General features: G+C 48.0%; 2 protein-coding genes across 2 annotated transcripts; one reads left to right on the top strand and one right to left on the bottom strand.

The window, feature by feature from the left end:
* Positions 1–212: 212 nt before the first annotated feature.
* optn (optineurin) lies at positions 213–4532 on the bottom strand. The gene is made up of 13 exons (XM_030113320.1): positions 4387–4532; positions 3481–3605; positions 3177–3376; positions 2944–3105; positions 2594–2778; positions 2325–2415; positions 2118–2233; positions 1889–2038; positions 1704–1788; positions 1475–1633; positions 1249–1391; positions 1083–1165; positions 213–990 (listed from the first exon to the last, which is right to left on the bottom strand). The coding sequence occupies exons 2-13, from the start codon at positions 3599–3601 to the stop codon at positions 872–874; spliced, it is 1614 nt and encodes a 537-aa protein (XP_029969180.1). The 5' UTR covers positions 3602–3605; positions 4387–4532; the 3' UTR covers positions 213–871.
* A 2186-nt stretch (positions 4533–6718) lies between these two features.
* ccdc3a (coiled-coil domain containing 3a) lies at positions 6719–11556 on the top strand. Its single transcript, XM_030113338.1, has 3 exons — positions 6719–7423; positions 7715–7892; positions 10999–11556. The coding sequence occupies exons 1-3, from the start codon at positions 7014–7016 to the stop codon at positions 11302–11304; spliced, it is 894 nt and encodes a 297-aa protein (XP_029969198.1). The 5' UTR covers positions 6719–7013; the 3' UTR covers positions 11305–11556.
* The last annotated feature ends 7267 nt before the right edge of the window (positions 11557–18823 follow it).

The following is an 18823-nucleotide window of genomic DNA, read 5'->3' as shown; positions in this document are numbered from 1 at the left end:
TCTTTAATCACTGATTCAAATGAGATAGCCCTCAGAACAAGATCCAATCAGTTTATCAGAGTTCAGGGAGAATTTGCACACGATTCCTCTCCTCTCACCAATAACACAACTATCTGATGATACAAACATCAGATACCAAGAGATGAGGACAAAAGTATCTGAATCTGACGTTTCATTTCATCACTTCATCAGAGTCAGAGAAAAACATGGAGAAACTTTTCAATCATTTATTTTCTTTCACAGAATTACAACATAGAAGAATTACAGAACCTCCAGCTTAACAAGGTAAATATATTACGCTCTAATTTACCACCTGCAGAGTCAAAATAAAACACACTGTTCGTATTAAAGTGCCTATTGCATATTCTTTTCCCCCCCAACATCAACAACACAAATATTGTCTCTGAGGAAAAATAGAGAGGATTTCACTTTAAATTGAAAAAGAAGCCTTCATTAAAATATAGAAAAAACAACCTTCATCAACTAAATATTTAGTTAACAAAAGCAACCTGTGAAGGCTCAGCTTTGGTTGAAGAATCGGTGTGTGTCGGACAGCATCTTACCAGGTGCTGTCAAAGGTTCACACAGGTTTTATTTTGCATGTACAGGTTTAGTTTTGCCCTGAATAGTTTCAGCTTGTTTCCAGTGTTCAGATGAAATGCGCCCAGGAGTGGACAGGCTTTACTATCTTATCTACGTATGGTTAAATGTTTAAATATGTTTCCAGATGTGAAAGCTGGCGGCTCCTCCTTCGGGAAAGCGTGGGGTCTGCGGAGTGGCGTCGCTGGGATCCGAGGCGGGAAGAACAGGCCAGAGCAGAGGAAGACTTGGATTCAGGCGCCGACGGCGCGCTTTGCGAGAGGTGACGGGTCTAGATGATGCAGTCCATGATGTGGATCTGCAGGGAGTCCAGGTCGGGCAGGATCTCGTTGCATTTGGGACAGGCGTGTTCAGGAATGTTCTCCTGATGCTGCCAGTCAGCGGCTGCTCCTGAGGGGGGAAGAGAGAGATTCTGGCTTTAGTATCTTTCATGTCATTATTTTGAATTTAGTTGCTTTCTTCTTTAACCAGTCATCTTGTACCTCTTCCGACCAGAGCCGGCCCGGCTCCATGCGGGCTTCCTCCCGGCGCCACGTGTCTTCTCTGCATCTCGTTCAGCGAGCGCCTGAGGAGACGCAACGTGAATCACATCAGAAATCCATCAACCTGATGGAAATGTCTGCAGAGCGGGAGAGGAGTCGTCCATACCGGCCCAGAGAGTCCATCTCCTCCTGCAGCTGGCTGTTCTGCTTCTTGATGTACTCCAGCTGAGTGGCCAGACGCTCCTTCTCCTCGTGGAGCTTCTCTCTCGCCGCTCGCTCTGCGTAGAAGTCCGAGGAGTAGACCTCCGCCTGCGGAGGGAGAACGCCGCGTGGCTGCCATGAGCGTCAAGCTTTCCAAACACAAGACGGCGGAGTCGCTTGCAGCCGCTCACCTGAGCCTGGAAGACAGAGATGGTTTCCAGCTCCTTCTCCTTCTGGAACATGTCTTGCTTCATTTCGTCGATCTTGCTCTGTTTCACCGCCAGAGCCTCTTCGGCGGCGGCCAGCCGCTGCTGCAGCTCCTCCACCTGCTCCTTCTCCACCAGCTGAGCCTGCCGGAGCAAACGGACGCGTAAATAATGCACTTTATTATTTTTAAGATGCCCAAACTCTTCTGATCACCTCTCTCTTCTTCTTCTCCTCCTTGAGCTCGTTGTAGTCTTCAAACAGCTTGGTGTAGGCATCCTTCAGCTGGGCCAGGTTTTTCCTGTGAGGGAGGGGGGAGGTCAGCGAGTGTGTGTGTGTGTGTGTGTGTGTGTGTGTGTGTGTGTGTGTGTGTGTTGGTGGCGGTGAGTGTGTGTGCGGACCTCTCCTCTTCGGCCTTCCTCTGCTCCAGCGCCACCTGCGCCTGCATGCTGCCCAGCTGCAGCTTCAGCCGCTCGTTCTCCGCCTGCACCGCCTGCTTCTCCACCAGCTGCGACTTCAGAGTGGCCACGTCCTGCTCCACCTCCCGACACCTGCGGGAACAGACGGAGTCGGTGACGGGGGAGGGGGCCATGCGAGGACAGTGACTCGCCGTGTGTGTGTGTGTGTAACCTGTCCTGCAGGTTCTTCTTCATGCCTTCCGCTTCGTCCAGCTTGCTCTGCGCCTGCTGCAGCTCTTTGAAGAGCGTCATCATCTGAGACTTCAGGTTCTCCACCTCCGACGCCGCCTGGAACGTTTACAGGAAGGAATTTACTCCGCTTCCCGTCTTGCCGACGAGATTGGACGACAAAAAGGCAGCTTAATTATGTAAAAAATACCTTCTCCTCTTTGCCCTCGGTGCTTTCTGGCTGGGCTGTTTGTGTTGAAATCTCCTCCACGTTTACCTTCGCTTCTTCCAGCTCTTTGATTCTGTTTAATAATGTAAAAAAAAAAAAAAAATTGCAAAAAGTAAAAATAAAAAAATCTATTTAATGACAAAACAGATGGTTAACCTGAAAGGACACGCTGTGTTTCTGTTTCATCGGTCCCCCTGCGGTGCTGTGTTTTTCACAGTTGTGTTAAACATCCGTTCAGGTTTCTGGTCTACCTGGCGGCGTACGCCTGCAGCTCGGCCTGCAGCCGCTCCCCCTTCTGCGTCTCGTTCCTCAGGGACTGGAGCAGCTGGCTGACCGTCGCCTCCTCGTTGTCCAGGCGGGACGCGATCATGCTCAGGTCGGGACGCCTGCTGCGCTCGGCGCCAACCGCCTCATTCACGCCCTCCACGCCTCCGTCCTGACAGGAGGAGGAGGAGGAGGAGGAGGAGGAGGAGGAGGAGGAGGAGGAGGAGGAGGAGTTCGGTCACTGCCTGAGACTTTGCTCAACTTTGTCCTAAAACATCCTTTCAGCCACACAGAAGCTGCTTTGATGAGGCTGCTGTCTATTCATAGCCGTCCTCACCGACACGCTGATGATTTCGATGAACGAGTCTTCCCGGGAATCCTGCTCGGCCCTCAGCTGCAGCTCAGAGTTCATGGCCACCAGGTCGTTCTTCTCCGCCTGCAGACGAGCAACCTGGGCCCGCAGGGCCCGCAGCTCCACGCTCTGGTCCGACAAAACCCCCTGGAGGGGAAATGACAGATCAGAGACGCCTTCCTTTCGTACGGCACGACGTGTGGCGGGGAGATCCCCACCTGCAGCTCTCCCGGCGCTCCTCCCGCCTCCTCCAGCCTCCTGGTCAGATCCTGGTTCTGGAGGTTCAGCGTTTCCATGCGGCCTCGGGCTTCCTCCAGCCGGTTCTCCAGGAAGTGCCGCTCCTCCCGCTGCTTCTCCTTCCACACGGACAGCCCCTCGAAGCGCTCCTTCATGGACAGGTTGGTCTGGCGGAGGGCCTCTGAGGGGAAACACAGCAGCCGGGTCGCCATCCTGCTCATCAGCCACACTCAGACTCTGCAGACCTTCGAACAGAGTCCGCTCCTCTGCGTCCGGCCTCCTCACCTTTCAGCTCCCGGTTCTCCTGGATCAGGATGTTCATCTGCTGCAGCGTTTCCTCCAGCGTGCCCGGCTGCGTGGGGGAGCGGGAGATGTCCCCGTTCATCATGGAGCCTCCGGACGCCATGATGCTGAGGAGACAGGGAGACTTCTGTGATTTCTGATTGGCTAAAGCATTACAGTGGCAGACTCACTCTCCCACAGTTTTATAAAACTGTCTAAGTCGAGACTGGAATTATTTTCACAAGCATTTACTTCAACTTTAAAGTTTAAAGGATTTTATAGTCCCACTTCAAGATGAAATTGTGCTTTATGAACTCTGCAAACATACATATTTAAGTAATAAATTCATTAACAATAAACAAGACCTTCCAGACACAGAAGAGAGAAGATTTCAAGATGTTCCTCTCCTGCACAGTTTGGCCTCATCTTCTTATAATCATTTATTACATTCCCTTTTTCTTGTAAATAAATATAAAATGTGCTTGACGGCCCTGGCCTAGATTAGTAGCACAATGACTTTTACTCTGTTTTGTAAACAATGGTCTCCCAGCTGACTGCTGTGAGTCAGACCTCCAGCCTGAGCACACGCTTCCCATCAGCAGATCACGTGATCACATTATCTTAACACAGCTTCAAAAAAAAAACTGAATCAGATAGGACATGGAAGCTGATCTCACACACGAACACAGGCCGTTTCGCACTCATCTGAAAGACGCCTATCTATTTGATAAAGACAGTTTCGGAGCGGATGTCCCGTGTCTCCCCCTCCCTCCGTCCCCAGGTGGGCCTGCCCGCTGGAAACACCGAAAAGTTCCCACCTAAACTTAGACCAACGCGGAAGAAACTGAAGCTAAAAACAAGCTGCGTCACGTCGACAACACAACAAGTCTGGATGGTTTTAAAACTCACCCGCTGTCGACTTCGGGACAAAAACCCTCCGAGGCTGTTTGCTGTGAAAAACACAGAAAAAGACTGATTGGGGAGGAAAAGCTGTGAATCCACGCAGAGCTGCTGCTTCTGGTTTCGAGCAGCGTCGAGCGGATTTCACGGCGACACACAGAACTTCCGCCCGGGCCCTTCAGAATAAGTTAAAAGACGATGGAGACGTGTGCGAATTGTTTGATATTTGTGTGATAACTTTCGCTAATGTACCGACAAAAATCACACACACCTTTAGATTAAAAAATGCCATAAATTGGGAACTTTTTTTACTGGATTATTGGATCACATGCAATTGTTTACAGCCTTCATTTTGGCTTAGTGTGGGGTTAAATAAGGTCACTGTCTCAAACCAATGGGGGACAAGTTAAAAAAAAAATAACAGAACAACATACAGAATATTTCATAATCAATAATAACATTGTTTTTTTTATTTTTTATGCAGACTAAACAAAATGGCAATAGTCAAATTCTTTCAACTAGTCTGTGGACAGCCAGGGTGTAGACCCGCTTGAGCACAAATTGTGGAGTACTTGTATTTTGAAGGCGCCCCGGTGACATCCGGCTGACGGTCCGGGTTTCTCTGACTTTCGTTTCCTTGAAGTGACGTCACGAAGCAGAGCGCAGATCTGGACGCGATAGGCCGCGTCCTCGCGGCTACACTGACTGCATACGTTCCATCCACATTTTCTATAAACTAGCTGACTGCGGAGTGGGCGGGGCCAGACGTCAGCTGATGGCGGGAATTCCCTGTAGGAGTCACCTTGTATCCGGATACTGGAAGAGCGAAACTGGAAATTCCCGTGTTGATTGCGGCTTTTTTTCTAATAAAATAGTTATTAATACACCTATTAACTATTAAGTATGTAATTCTAAGCCTAAATCAACGCTGTAAACACTCATCAAGGTCATTATACAACCTTATGATGGCAACGTAAACCCAGAATATTGCATCTCGTTGTTCCCTTATCAGCAGATTCAATCTAATAAATTGCTTTGAATTATTCGATCATTTATTACATAAAGTTAGAAATGCTGTATTCCCGTTGATGTACACTAGATGGCGGTGTTGCCACAAGCAACACCAGGCAAACAGCCATGAGCAGATGTTGGATTCATTCACAATTTTCCTTGCAGTTTGAATGAAAAACAGTCAGAATTACACAGGATCACAGTGGTTTATCATTGAACTGCATGCAGACGATAGAACAATAGTATTTCTCTATCTGTTTGGATTCTATATAAATGTTAATGGTGCATCCACCTTGTTGTGGAATTTTGGGTGATTCAGAGCCATATCACACCTCATCTTCCCCAGTTTTAGGGGATTGTTTGGCACTTGAGTCTGTACCAGTCAAGAGGAAAAAGCATGTATTCAGGTCACCAGCCCATCATCCACACCCAACATGCGTGTTTCTCCATGAAATCTGGAGTAACAGACTAAACCTCAGCCGGGTCTGATTTCTGTGAGGCTGAGGCGTATCTCCATAATCCTTTCCAATCCTAGTTAAACACTGGGGGATTTACAGCTACCCCACAAACTTCAGGGGCTCAGTCGCTATTGAAAACCCCACAGAACCTTATCAATGGCCTCTGCCACTCACCGCCACATACTTCCAACTTGTGCTTCAGATCCACGCAGGAACGCAAAGAACATCTTCAAAGATCGGTGAGAGGCCACAGGAGAGGCCTGTCCACTGCACTCAATGGCCCCTTGAAGATCAGGCTGGATTTTGAATGACTTAAGACCAAAGCCTACCTACACTCAGGCACTCCTGCAACCCTTCAAAAACACTATTTACAGAACTACACCCGGGAAACGCCTCTATTTGATCTCAGTGGAAGACAAACCCTCCTCAAAGAACCTTCTGTTGCTCTCATGACCCACTCTCCAAGTCCTCTGATTTTTACTTGTCAGCGTCTTGAATGCTTTCATGATACGGGCTGAATGTTTGACAATACAGACACATCACTGTGCTTTACATTCTCAATTTTACCCGATTTTTGTGAAGAGAAAACGTTTCTAATGTTATTGGAATTAAATCCATATTGTTTTATCCAAGTCATAGTCATGTTATGAAGTTTTTAATGATGGGGTGAATGTGTTTCATATGAGGAGGTGGAGGAGGAGGATGAAGAGGAGGCGGATCAGCTTCTTGCCTCACAGCAAGTACCGTTTCAGGTCACTTCAAAGACCAGCCCACGTGGAAGCCTAAAATATCTGAGCTGCACATCAGTCCTTGAATGCAGCACCGACGCGCTCCTGCGGCTTCTCTCAGAAAACCAAAGGAGGAATGAAACAGGTTGGAGCCTCAGGACTTCCTTCACAGTGGTCTTCATCGGATTTAAACCTCTTTTGTACTTTGGGAAGAAAAACTGACTTTGCATTGGGTAAAGGAATAGTAGCTGTCTGAAAAGTTGAAGTCTTTGCATATTTTTGAACTCATCAGGTAAGCGTTGCATCAAATCAGGTTTTGGGAATGCAGCGTGTTTTCATGTGGAGATCGCTTTATATGAGTTTCATTATTTGAAAAGCTTAGTCTAACTGGCACAGCTCTGACTCAGAGACCCCATAAAAGGATCAGCGGGTCTTCGGAATGTTTCCCACGGCTTTGCTGCTCGCGCTGTGGAGCGTTTTTGCGCACTTGGACACTTTTACGCACGGCTGCCAGCTGCCCTCCGACTGGCGGCCGCTGAGCGAGGGCTGCCGGGCGGAGCTGGCGGAGATCATCGTGTACGCCCGGGTACTGGCGATCCACCGGGACCCGATGGGCGTCGGGGCGCAGGGGAGCCTGTATAACTCTCTGCCCTTCGGGTTCGGGTACGGGTACGAGGGCGCGGAGGAAGGGCTGCTGTACTCCGCCGAGGTGGAGCTGCTGTGCGATCAGGCCTGGGGCAGCATGCTGGAGGTGCCCACTGGATCCAGACTCAACCTGACCGGCCTGGGGTACCTGTCCTGCCAGTCCCACACCGTGATGGAGAACTACTCCTACTTCTTCTTCCTCAGGTGAGGCGCGAGGATGGAAGTTTCTCCCATTTTTCATGCCTGACAACAAACAAGTCAAGATTTGCAGCGCATAAACACGCACTGTTTCCACAGCCTCAGAGGCTCATACCTGTTACTGTGTATCTCCTTTCAATCCAACAGCTGCAGTTCAGTTCATTTGCAGATCATCAGCTAATTAAACCTGATGCTTTTCTGACAGAACACAAGCTGCAACTTGCAAAACTCTCCTCTGACTCCAAACTGCAACCTGCAGCAAACCTCAGCTCCCCCTTTCATCTCCTCCTCCTGCAGGATGGATGACAACTACAACATCCTTCCTCACGGTGTCAACTTCCAAGATGCCATCTTCCCCGACACGGGGGAGAACAGGCGCACGTTCTCCAGCCTCTTCCAGTTCTCCAACTGCACCCAGGGGAGCCAGCCGTTCCACACCTTCAGCCCGGAGTGGGACACCCAGGAGGACAGCAGGGTAAGGCTCGAGCATTCGGTCTGCTGGAGCGGGCATGAGGAGCTGTTTGAATGTCAAAGCCCGAAGACGGAGTTGTAACCCCGAGGACAAACACGGTTGGAAAGCTGGTTGCCATAGTGATGCTCGCTGCTCTTCTGAAAACAAAACAAAAAACAAACTCCATTACCCTCTGAGAGGAATAAATTAGAAACGTCCCCGGCTTCAGTCAGGTCGACTGAGAGGAATGTGGTGAGGATCAGTAGAAACATGGTCTAACTGCCCTCCGGCATGGGGCAGAGCCACACACACACACACACACACACACAAACTCACACAGAGAATTGATTGCACCTTCAGTGCATCCCCAGCATGTGATTGGTACCATGTGATCCTGTTCCAGCCAGCCAGAGATCAAAGTGATCGGCGAGGTCGTTCGGTCTGGCTCTTCAGGCAGGATATCGGCTACCCCCCGGGGTCAGAGATCAAACGGCGGAGATCCGCGGCTCTGACGTGACAGCTGGTTTTGAAAACGTGTCAGTCTGCCGCTTTGATCCGTGTCAGCGTGAGGCAGCACATCCTGCTGGCCGGGGACCGCCGTGCCGAACGGGGGTCTGCCGCGGCTCGTTATCAGACTCGCACTCCAGACGTGTCACAACCCGGCGGCTGGAGCCGCTCGCGTCCTCACCGGCATCTGGAGAGGACACGGCTGATTGGATGCTGGACGGATTTCATGTCGCACAGAAAGATTTTCTCATTATCAGCTGTTAAATCAGACCAGGCACGTGTTTGGGTCATTTCTACTGATGCAGCCAGCTTAATCAAAACTGTCTTCACATCTGTTGAAACGTGCAAATTTGGTCTAATATGAGTATTCGCTGCATTTTCCAGCCTGAACGTCGTTGCCTTCAAGCTTTTCTCAAAGTGATGCGAGTTCCATTATTGACTCGTAAATCAGTGAAGGTGTGTGAGGCGCGCCGCTGTCATGTCGTCGTCTTCTTTTCCTGTCGAGGTCTGACCTGCCGGGCGTGGCCTCCCAGCTCTGGGGTCAAAGGTCACTCAGTGGAGGACGGGCACTTACATGCAGAGGCTGCGACTTTACACAAGGAAGCGCAAAACAGATGTTTTACAGTGGTGATTCCAGCAGGAATGTGAAGCAAAGGGAACCCCTCTCTTTTTCTTTATGCTCCAATTTTCCTGTTTTTGGTGTTTGTTTGCCTGATTCCGTCATTATTTCTCTGCTTTGATGCGTGAAGACTTCCCTCAGCAGCAGTTTCTACATGAACACTTTCAGAAATTGCCGGTTTCTTTCTGCTTTCGGCTTCGAGGGAACCACATGATACAGATACAAATTGACAGAGGAAGCCTTCCTGCTCAAACCTCCAATTAGTGTTAGTTCAAAGCCTCAGCTTATCAGTGGCACTGAGCTCAGAACCGCCTGTTAGTGGTCTTAATGTAGATTTATGTTGTACTAAAAGGTAACTAAAGTCTCTTTTTCCCCCAGATTTTCTCAACTTCAGGCTTCGTTTGTCAGGTCACAGAGAGATAAGAGACGAATTCCCCCTCATGCTTCTTCATCATTTCAGTGTTTATGTGAAGAGTACTGATTTGATTATACCCACGGCGAGGGAAAACTCCAGCTCTCACTGTCACGTAAACACCTTGAACAAGTTCTCTGACTCTCATTAACATTTTATGAGGACGCTCGGAGGGATAAAAGGAAGACGGCGCGGCGAAACTCTGGATGAATACAATGTCGGGCTCTGTGTGAGTGTGTGTGAGTGTGTATCTTGGGGAAATAAATCAGAAAAGTTGCAGAAGCAGAGCCTCCCCGTGGCTCCCATTTTCCTGGTCTCCTCTCTATTCCTTCCTCTCTCTGCCTCCCCTTTGTTCTTTCTATCTCTTCATCTCTGTCTCCTCGCTGGCTGTTTTTGAAACCCCCCCTCCTCCCTGTGCGCACAAAAACCAGTGAAACCCGTGGAAGGAGAGGAGCGATCCCTGGTTTGTCTGTTTGACGTCAACGGTGAATCTCTAAAGCTTCCAAAAGGTCTTGAGTTTTGTGTTTGAGAGTCAGAATAGCTTGGAAGACTGTAAAGTTCGGATGAGAAATCTGGAGTTTGTGGTGATAAATAAGCAGACAGGAGTCACAGAGATGGGTTTGTAGAGTCTATTTGAGATTATAGACTCATTTTGTTCATTGGACATGCTCTGAGATCCATTAATCCTCAGTGTTTCTTGGCCCATTGTCAGCAGGAAGTCACTGCTGCATCCACTCAGGGTTTCAAATCACTGACTAAATTTTGCAGAAACTGTGAAGGCCTCGGTCTGAAGCAGCTCTGACACACCGAGGCATCCGGGCTCAGAGGGTTCTGAAGCCGCTCTTTTGGTATCGGGCACCAAGACGTCAGCGGGAGATCAAACATGCGAGCTTCGTCTTGCATTCGCCTTGAACTCTGTTAAAGGGACCGCTTCTCTATAAAACCCAGCGTGTTCAGCTCTGTCCCAGTCACGTGACAGCTCCTGATTCTCTCTCTCCGTATCTCGGTGGTTTAACAGTCCGACTGAGGATGAAGCGAAATGCTTTGTCCAGAAGTGATCATCATGTCTCAGTCTCAATCTGAAACTCAAAGTCTCGTCAATGTCGTGCAAAATCATCTTTAGCACACGCGTGTGTGTCTTTACGAGTCCTCTAAACACTGTTTACACAGATGATGCTGAGCAGCAGGCAGGTAACACCCGGATGTTTGGACAGGTGCTGGGAGTTTGCTGGTGTTGAAAGCTTCCCGCTGAGAGCAGGAAGAGGGATTCCAACTGTAGAACAGGACCCCCGTGTTACGTAATGTGAGTTTGACTGTAGCAGAGCTTCCCAATCTGAGGTGCAGACCCCAAAAGAGGTCACCAGGGGAGAGTGTTTGGCTTCACTGTAATGTTTTGGCGAGTCTGGGTTCAAACGGGAGGTCCGCAGCCTTCCTGAGAGACAATCTGAGGAAGTGGGAAACAGTAGACCTCTCAGAGCAAATGATTCATTTTGCGCCTCATGAAAGGCGCTCCGTCAGATGGCAGCGCAGGGATGAAGGGCCCGAACAGGACTCCACGTTTCTGACCGGCCTCCTCCCCTCTCTCTCCTCAGCTGCTGTGCTCCTCGGTGCAGGCCGCCCTGTTCGAGGAGGAGGAGCGCGGCAGGAAGCTGCAGGAGCGCATGGCCACGGTGGAGAGGAGGAACCAGCAGCTGAAGGAGCGCGTCCGCAAGGTGAAGCGCTCGCTGCGGAACGCCCGCAAGGCCGCGCGCAAGGCCGAGCAGGAGGCGCGGGAGCTGCAGGAGAGGCTGGAGGCCGTGGAGAGACGGGCGGGGCACCACCTCAACGCCATCACGCAGGAGGATTCGCCGCAGGAGCGCTACGCCGGCGCGGCGATCCGCCAGAGGGCGAAGCTTTAGGCCTGAAACCCGCCGGGACTGAGAGGAGCTGGAGGGAGGGGCTGCTGGGCGGCCTCTGAGCAAGGCACTAACAGGTCACAGACGAGGAAACGCGCTTTCAAAGTAATCATCTAGTTTCCCTGTAAATAAACTGCTCTAGTTCTTTTCAATCGGTTTCTGCTATGATATCGTAAAGGTGAGGCTGATCTGTGGGGAAAACGAAGATTTACTCAAAGAGAACGTGTTCTTCTCGCATTTTAAAAGTCTGGAACATCAGCTTGTATGTGAATATTTTTGTACGGATGCTTTTCCTGCATATAAAATGTAATTTTAATAAACACCAGTGTGTGTGTGTGTGTGTGTGTGTGTGTGTGTGTGTGACAGAGAGACAGTGATTTAAGTACCGCTGTACATCTGGGTCAGTGGAGTTCCAACAAATCAAACAAACACACGCTCGTATACAAACAGCGTCACACAGGGAGCATAAAATGAGGTTGAGGTAGAGCTGTGTGTATTTGAGAGTGTGTGTGTGTGTGTGTGTGTGTGTCTGGTCCATCAAGTGACAGGAATGTGTTTATGTGGGCAGCAGTGTTCTGACCAGCAGGGCGTCCCTGAAATATTCCTCTGATTGGGCCTGAAGGCCTCCGGAGGGCGGCGGGCGGCCATCCCATCATGAGACCTCGCCGAATTTTGAGAAGAACAAATCACCAATGCGGGACGTGATGAGACGCAGCCTGGACGGGCGACGGGAGCAGAGGTGAAGCCACCGGCTCGTCTTAAAACGATGGGCAGCCGCATGGAAAATTCTGATATTCTTACATTTTATTCACGTTGGGAGGCATCACGAGTCTCTGAGCGTCTAGTAAATGATCATAAAAATCATCCTGAGGAACAAACATGATCAACCTGCCCGATACCTCTCTGATTGGTTTGTTGATGAACATCAGAGGAGCGTTTAAAGGTGTAGAAGTGTGTTAAGATCGAGACTATCAAAGAGTATTGGGCTGCAGGGCGAAATAAGGCTTGTTGGATCACAGGCTTGGTGATCTCTAGATGGCGAGATTGCATGTTTTTCCAGTTTCTTTTGGTAGTTAGAAAGAGAGTGTATTACAGTAAACTGGATAAAATGTTAAAGACAGACTGATGTATGAGTTACAAGAAAACATTTTGAAACTTGGAGTTCTGATAAAATAAGGCTTGATTTGATGAAGCAATCCAACCAGAGTGGCCGAGGTACTGGGGTATCACTGCAAAATGTTGAACGTTCAGAGAGAACAGTGGACGGGCTAACATCGGGATTTCAGTTTCTTTTATAGACGTCATTTTATTGAACAGCCAACATGTTAACAAACCGAAACACTGAGGGGTGTAAACACGTTCCAGACGGGCGGCTGAAGTTCAAAATGAGCTTTTTAACTCTGAAACTCACGAATGAAGGGCCTGGGATTTCCACACATGCTGACTTCTAGGGCAGTGGGTCCCAACATTTTTTTCTTGAAGTGTCTCAACAGCCTGCAGAGCAGAACATGAGTGTCCTTGACATGTGCAAAGCTAATTTAGATGAGTGCGCAAAGCTTCGGGAAATCCGGAAATACCACAGCAATGACAATCACAACCGCTAAGAGGACGTAAAGGCAGAAAATCGGCTCTGTGTGAGTCTTCAGGCAGCAGGAAAATATGATCATCGCCAATCGAGACGGTCCATTTTCAAGTTTACAGTATTCGCATGACTATAATAAATGTTCAACATGGCGGCCCCCTGCAGTGCAGAGTTATTGCTCCTGTCAGAGTCCACAAGAAAAACCAGTCGTCACCAGGAGAGACCCAACAGATTGAAAGTCGGGAAGGAAGTAAATTTTTTTGCCACATGTTTAAACGTATCTGCTGTACAGCTGTTACTGCTCCCTTGAGGAGGTCCATGCATTCTCACTGTTGATGTTTAAAGCCAAATGTGTGCGATTTCATTGCAAAACAACCAACGGCACCCACTAATGGTGCAACATGAAAACTACATCATTTCTAAAACGTAAATGCGAACATTTCTTGAACTGTTATCCTGTGAAAAGGTTCTGTTGTTGCAGGATGGTTTTCGGCCTCGCTTTGAAGCCACGTCTCAGGAGAGGTGAAGAAAAACATCCTCACCCCCTGCTGTGCGCCGCCAGAACTGCCTGTCCAAACCATCCGGGTGATGTCTGCACGATCCCACCTCCACCCGCTCCGACACCCCGCCTTATCGCTCTGCTTCAGGTGACGTGGCTGTAATTAGCTTCGTGGAATCGGCGAAGAAAAGTCCAATTTTCCTCTGCAGGACAGAAAGAGAGGGAGAGGGAGAGAGAGAGAGAGGAGAGGAAATCCTGCAGCGGCGGAGCGACGGCTGAAGGAGAGGATTGGTTTCAGAGACGAGGGGAGGAGAGGGGTGAAGGAATGAATTAAAGATGAGAAGAAATCAGGTTAAAAAGCGCGGAGATCAGTGACTCTGAGGACGGGGTTTCAGGCTGCAGCGTCCTGACAGCCATCGTCAACAACGTCCCTGTCGTGTGTAGGTGGAACGAGTAATTGGGCTTGACAGTCAAAGGCCTGTGCTTAGATTTTTCCTTTTTTATACAGCTTTGATGTGTGCGTTTGTATGTCTGCATTATTATGTTCACAGGAATTTGTATGTGGGAACAATAAACATTAGAAGGACCGAAATCAAGGAGTCTTGGAAGGAGTTTGAGAGCGTTCGTGCCTCTGTTTGGCCTCCATAAAAAGACAAGTTGGGAGGAAAATCTCCAACTGAGACGCAGAGCAAAGCAGAGGGAGTGTGATCGCTTGAACGGCGGGGAGCTGGGACCGGCCAAACTCGGCTAACAAAGCGGCGATATGACTACGGCTGATCGGCGAGGGGCGAACTCTGACCTGGAGGCTGAAGGCGCTCGGCGAGGAGAATCACGCATTTTTTCTCCATTTTAACTTTGCAGTGATCCGTTGAACTTCCAGTGAACTCTTTGTTGACTGATCAGAGACCGACCCAAGGAGAATCTGTTTTACTTGAACATGCAGTCGCTTTTTTTACAAGGAAGAAACATCTGCAGCCAGTGTGTTCCTAACAGCTCAGGCTTTATAATGTTTTCCAGCTCGTGCTAGTAAAGGCAGCATGCGCCTCAGACGTTGGCCACATCTGTCTTCTGCCTGTTAAACATCTGCGGCGCAGCGCTTTTTAAAATGTGGGTCGAAGGGGTAAAGGGCGTCTGGTGTCTGTTTCACATGTTGTCGACCCACAAACGCACAACAAACCAGAGCCGGGCCGCGATACCATCGTTCAGGATTTATTCCAGGAGAAAAGACAAACAAAACACAATCAGTCGCTCCGGCCTGTGTCGTCATGTTAACTCTGATATGTGCACATGATTGTCGAAGGCATCTGATATACAAGCCCCATTAACAGAAACTCATCATCATCATCATCATCATCATCATCACTGTCACACCACGATGAGAGCGGCGGGCGGGCGCCGGCCCGCTCGGAGACATGAGGGGAGTCGCTGACGTGACGACGGTGCACAGGGCGGGAGTTTTTGCTCGTGGCCACATGCAGAGAGTAAATACAGCCGGCTGACACAGCGGGCTCTGGACGAGGACGGACACGGGGGGGACGGACGCCGGCGCCCGGCAGAAACACGCTTCAGTCCGACAGCAGCAGGGACGGACGAGTTAGAGGTCAGAGGTGGCGAAGTGGACAGATTTAAGAGAATCTTTCTGATAATCAGGGAAGAGACAGTATTAATACTGATGTTTTCTTTGCTCAGATATGGAAAACACTTGAGGAAGATCATCTTCCATTTTTAGTTTTAAGGTAAAACCATCATAAAGTAATTGACAAGTTGGTTAAAAAACAGATTTTGACAAGCAAATTAACTCATTAAAGCCTCTGACGACATTTGCATGGGTCCCGTTGAGATAAAACATACCAGCAGAAACACTGGAGGTGTTTTATATACGCTGACTTAATACTTATCCAAAACCTCTGGATCAGGAAACCTGCAATTTAGCGATAAAATTGTATTAAATTTTCAGCAAATCTATTTTTCGTTTTTTTTTTTTTTAGGAAGCTATACTGATTTTGTAACGCAAACAGGAAAAATGATTATTTCTAAATTTAGGCTGTACTTTAGCAATGCATGAATCAATGCCAATTATTTTTAATGAAGTTGCTACCTGCAAGTCATACTGTCATACATGTAATTTTGCAAGTTGAAAAGTGCCAAATTGTCACAATAATTAACAATATAACAATAATTCATTCTAGATAACAGGTTATCTTAATATGTCTACCTCATTCATTCAGCTAAAGGCTGTCTGCAGGACTGAGGCCTTCTCCGTTGTAAACTCAGCCGCTGCTGGGCTCGGGCGTCCCACCCTGTGTTCGTCTTTACATAATACAGAGATACGAACATCATACAAGGGCATATAAGAGTCTGCAAACACTCATGGTGGAGTTGAATCCTTGAAGCCATCATGCTTGTGTTTTTTTTTGTTTTTTTTTTTTTATCCTTCGTGCCGGTGCACTTCCGCTTCGTAAAAAGAAAAGAAAGAAAGAAAATCAGAGAGGGTGGAGAGGTGGGATGAGATCGGAGTGTAGGCCGCCCCCCGTTTCCCACGTCCGGAACAGTGTGTTTGTGAGTCGGTCACAGCTTTGGATTTCTTCGTTTAGAATGGCAAAAAAACAAAACAAAAACGTAAGCCTGAGTTCGGTAAACGATGCGTTCGATTTCCGTTTGGGGGGAGGAACACTGATGGCGTCCAGCCGCGCAGCTCGTCAGGCGGCCGCCACTCGCTGCCGGACAGTGTCTGAAAGCTCACAGCGGTCGGGGGGTAAAGGGGACTTCAGCTTCTTCTTCTTTTTAATACATTAAACATTCCATAGAGAATACAATCAACTTCCCCTGACACACACGCGCTCACACACACACACACACACACACACACTCACACATGCCTGAACAGCAACAACATTCGTAAATATCGTCTTGAAAATGATCATTCGTATTCACAGCTCTATTTACAGTCGCGTCTTTAGACTCATTCGGATCACGTGAGTGTTTCTCCGTCTCCGGACGGACGGAGACGGCGGACAGCAAAACCGCAGAGGAGCGCGACCCTGAACCCAAATGGACGACATCGCGTTTGATGAATCCTTAGTGTTGGCTTCCATAACAAAATCTAAAGAAGACCCTGGCAGTCTCAATAAACATTAACCATGATGATGAATTTGTAAAAGATGGAGATTTTCTTTTCTTTTTTTTTTTTTTTTTTCAAACTAATTGTTTCTCCTCTGTGTTTCCTGATTACGCTTTCAATAAAAAGCATCAACGCACTTGGAAATAAAAATGCATAGCAATCAGTGGGCACGCACACACACACACACACACACACACACACACACACACACACGCACACACACACACACACACTCACACACACACAAATACAGTGAGTAATAATAAGATCTGAATAAGGTGATTGTTGGAAAAAAGCCCTTAAATGGTTCAAAGTCTTAAACGCAAGGAGACATGGACTGAGTTCAGAGGTCAGGCGGTTCCTTCTGGGAAACGTCTGACACAAAATGAAGGTTTGCTCATGTAGAGACTTCAGTTTGGTTCAAATCTGGTTATACATATATGAACTGAGTCTTTTCATCCCAAACAAAACCAGTGATGCACATTGATCCATCTGTCTCTTCATTCATTGATCTGTCATCGATTACACTGATTTCTTTTTTTGCAAAAATCCAATCTGTTCAACGTTTTCTTGGAAAAGCATGAATGAGCATCACTGCTGCACATTCCTACTTGATCTGAACACATTCAATGTTCTTTATTCAACATAACAGAGAAATGCGAGCAGCAAAATAAAAGCTCACATCATCAAGCAGACAGAAGGATGCAGGTGGAGGCGATGCTCTGAGAGACGGACGACAAACGCATCGCTGGTTTCAGAGTTGAAATGGGATTTGAAAGAAAGAAAGAAAAATAACACTCGTCCTCTCAGTAATAAACGTGGGACAGAAATGGCTTAAGAGGGTGAATCTGCCAACAATCACAACAACGTCTTACTTCTTGAACAAAACACATCCGTCAAGGAGGGAGGAAACTCACAGCCGCTTGACACTGCCCCGTAGACTCAATATGCTGAATAGTCTGTAGATGTTTCTCTGTGTTGGTCGTTAGATCAGTCAATGGCAGCAGATTTGGAAAGAATCAAAGGTCAATCTCTTTCTGTTCAGAAGAATCTGCAGGAATCAGTCCTTCTTTTTGCTTTTCCTTCCCGAACATCTTCACAACTAACTAGTTCTAATTCAAGCAGGAAACCAAATTGTGTCGCTCGTCTTTGGCTACGGTTCACGATAAAGGGATTGGTTGAATTGCATCGATCTGATATGTGTGAGCGAGCAGCCGGTGGAGTTTTCCTCCTGCTCTCTGAGCTGAAAGGCCGTTCCCAGGCCAAAAATTCCTTAGCAATTAAAAAAGAAAGAGGCTGGTGGCAAAACATGAGAGGAAAAGAAAAAGCACTGACAATTAAAGGGGATAAATTCCATTTTCAGAATTCTGGTTGATGAGTTGAGGAGATAAAGAGTGTTCATTTTAAATGCAACAAATCAAGAGGTTCACTGCATTTTTAAGCAAATATAAAGACAAGAAAAAAAGACTTCTTACTGCTGTGCATGTTCTAATTTATAGGTTTTCAAAATGTTGAAGCAGGATCACCCTCAGTGATTTGTGCAAATCTCCCCAAGTTAACTTCAACATGTGAGATCTGAAAGCTTGCTCTCGGCAATCAATACTTCAGCCCTCCACTCATCGCGTGAAAACAGAGAAAAAAGTCTGGGATGAAGTTGCCTGGCGGCCCCCAGGAACGGTTCGGCCCACTGCACTGGCTGAATCCGACCTGCAAAACCGAAAACATCAGCTCGTCTTGGATTTCTGAAAGTTGGCCAAACTCACAAAAAAAAAACAAAAAAAAAAAAAAAACAAAGTTGGATTTGAGGAAGTGGGCGTTTCAAAGATTGAGGATTTGTTTTAGGGAGTAAATTGAGAAGAACTATGAAGGTGTGAAGGCTGTGACATGAAAAGCCTCTGTGGTGGTGTTAGCATTAGCATTAGCATTAGCATTAGCAAGAAGTGCCCACACTTATTGTAGCTGAACTCTTTCTGTGGCAAAACCTCTAAAACATCGGGTGTAAATCCTGACTGCGATAAGGATGAAATGCCTTGACCGGGAGGAGGATAAATAATAATAAAAGCAAGAGGACAGCGGTGTTCTCCAGCGCACAGCGCGGCTGCAGTTTTCCCTGAGCACTTCTGGACTGGGTGCAGCTCGACGTAAAGTGAGACCATGGCTTCGTTAGAGGTGGAGGGGGTCGGCGGGGACGGCGCGTTCGGCTCGTTCGACTCGCCGTTTCTCAGATCTGGATCCTGACGCGGCCTTTGAACTGCACTGCACTGCAGAGTTTTCGGGAGTCGAACCTGTCGGACATTCTGGAGGCAGATTCCCGCTAAAA

This window comes from Salarias fasciatus, chromosome 17 (assembly GCF_902148845.1).
Source record: "Salarias fasciatus chromosome 17, fSalaFa1.1, whole genome shotgun sequence".
In the NCBI taxonomy this organism is placed as follows: domain Eukaryota; kingdom Metazoa; phylum Chordata; class Actinopteri; order Blenniiformes; family Blenniidae; genus Salarias; species Salarias fasciatus.
This window is presented reverse-complemented; position numbering and strand designations above follow the sequence as displayed.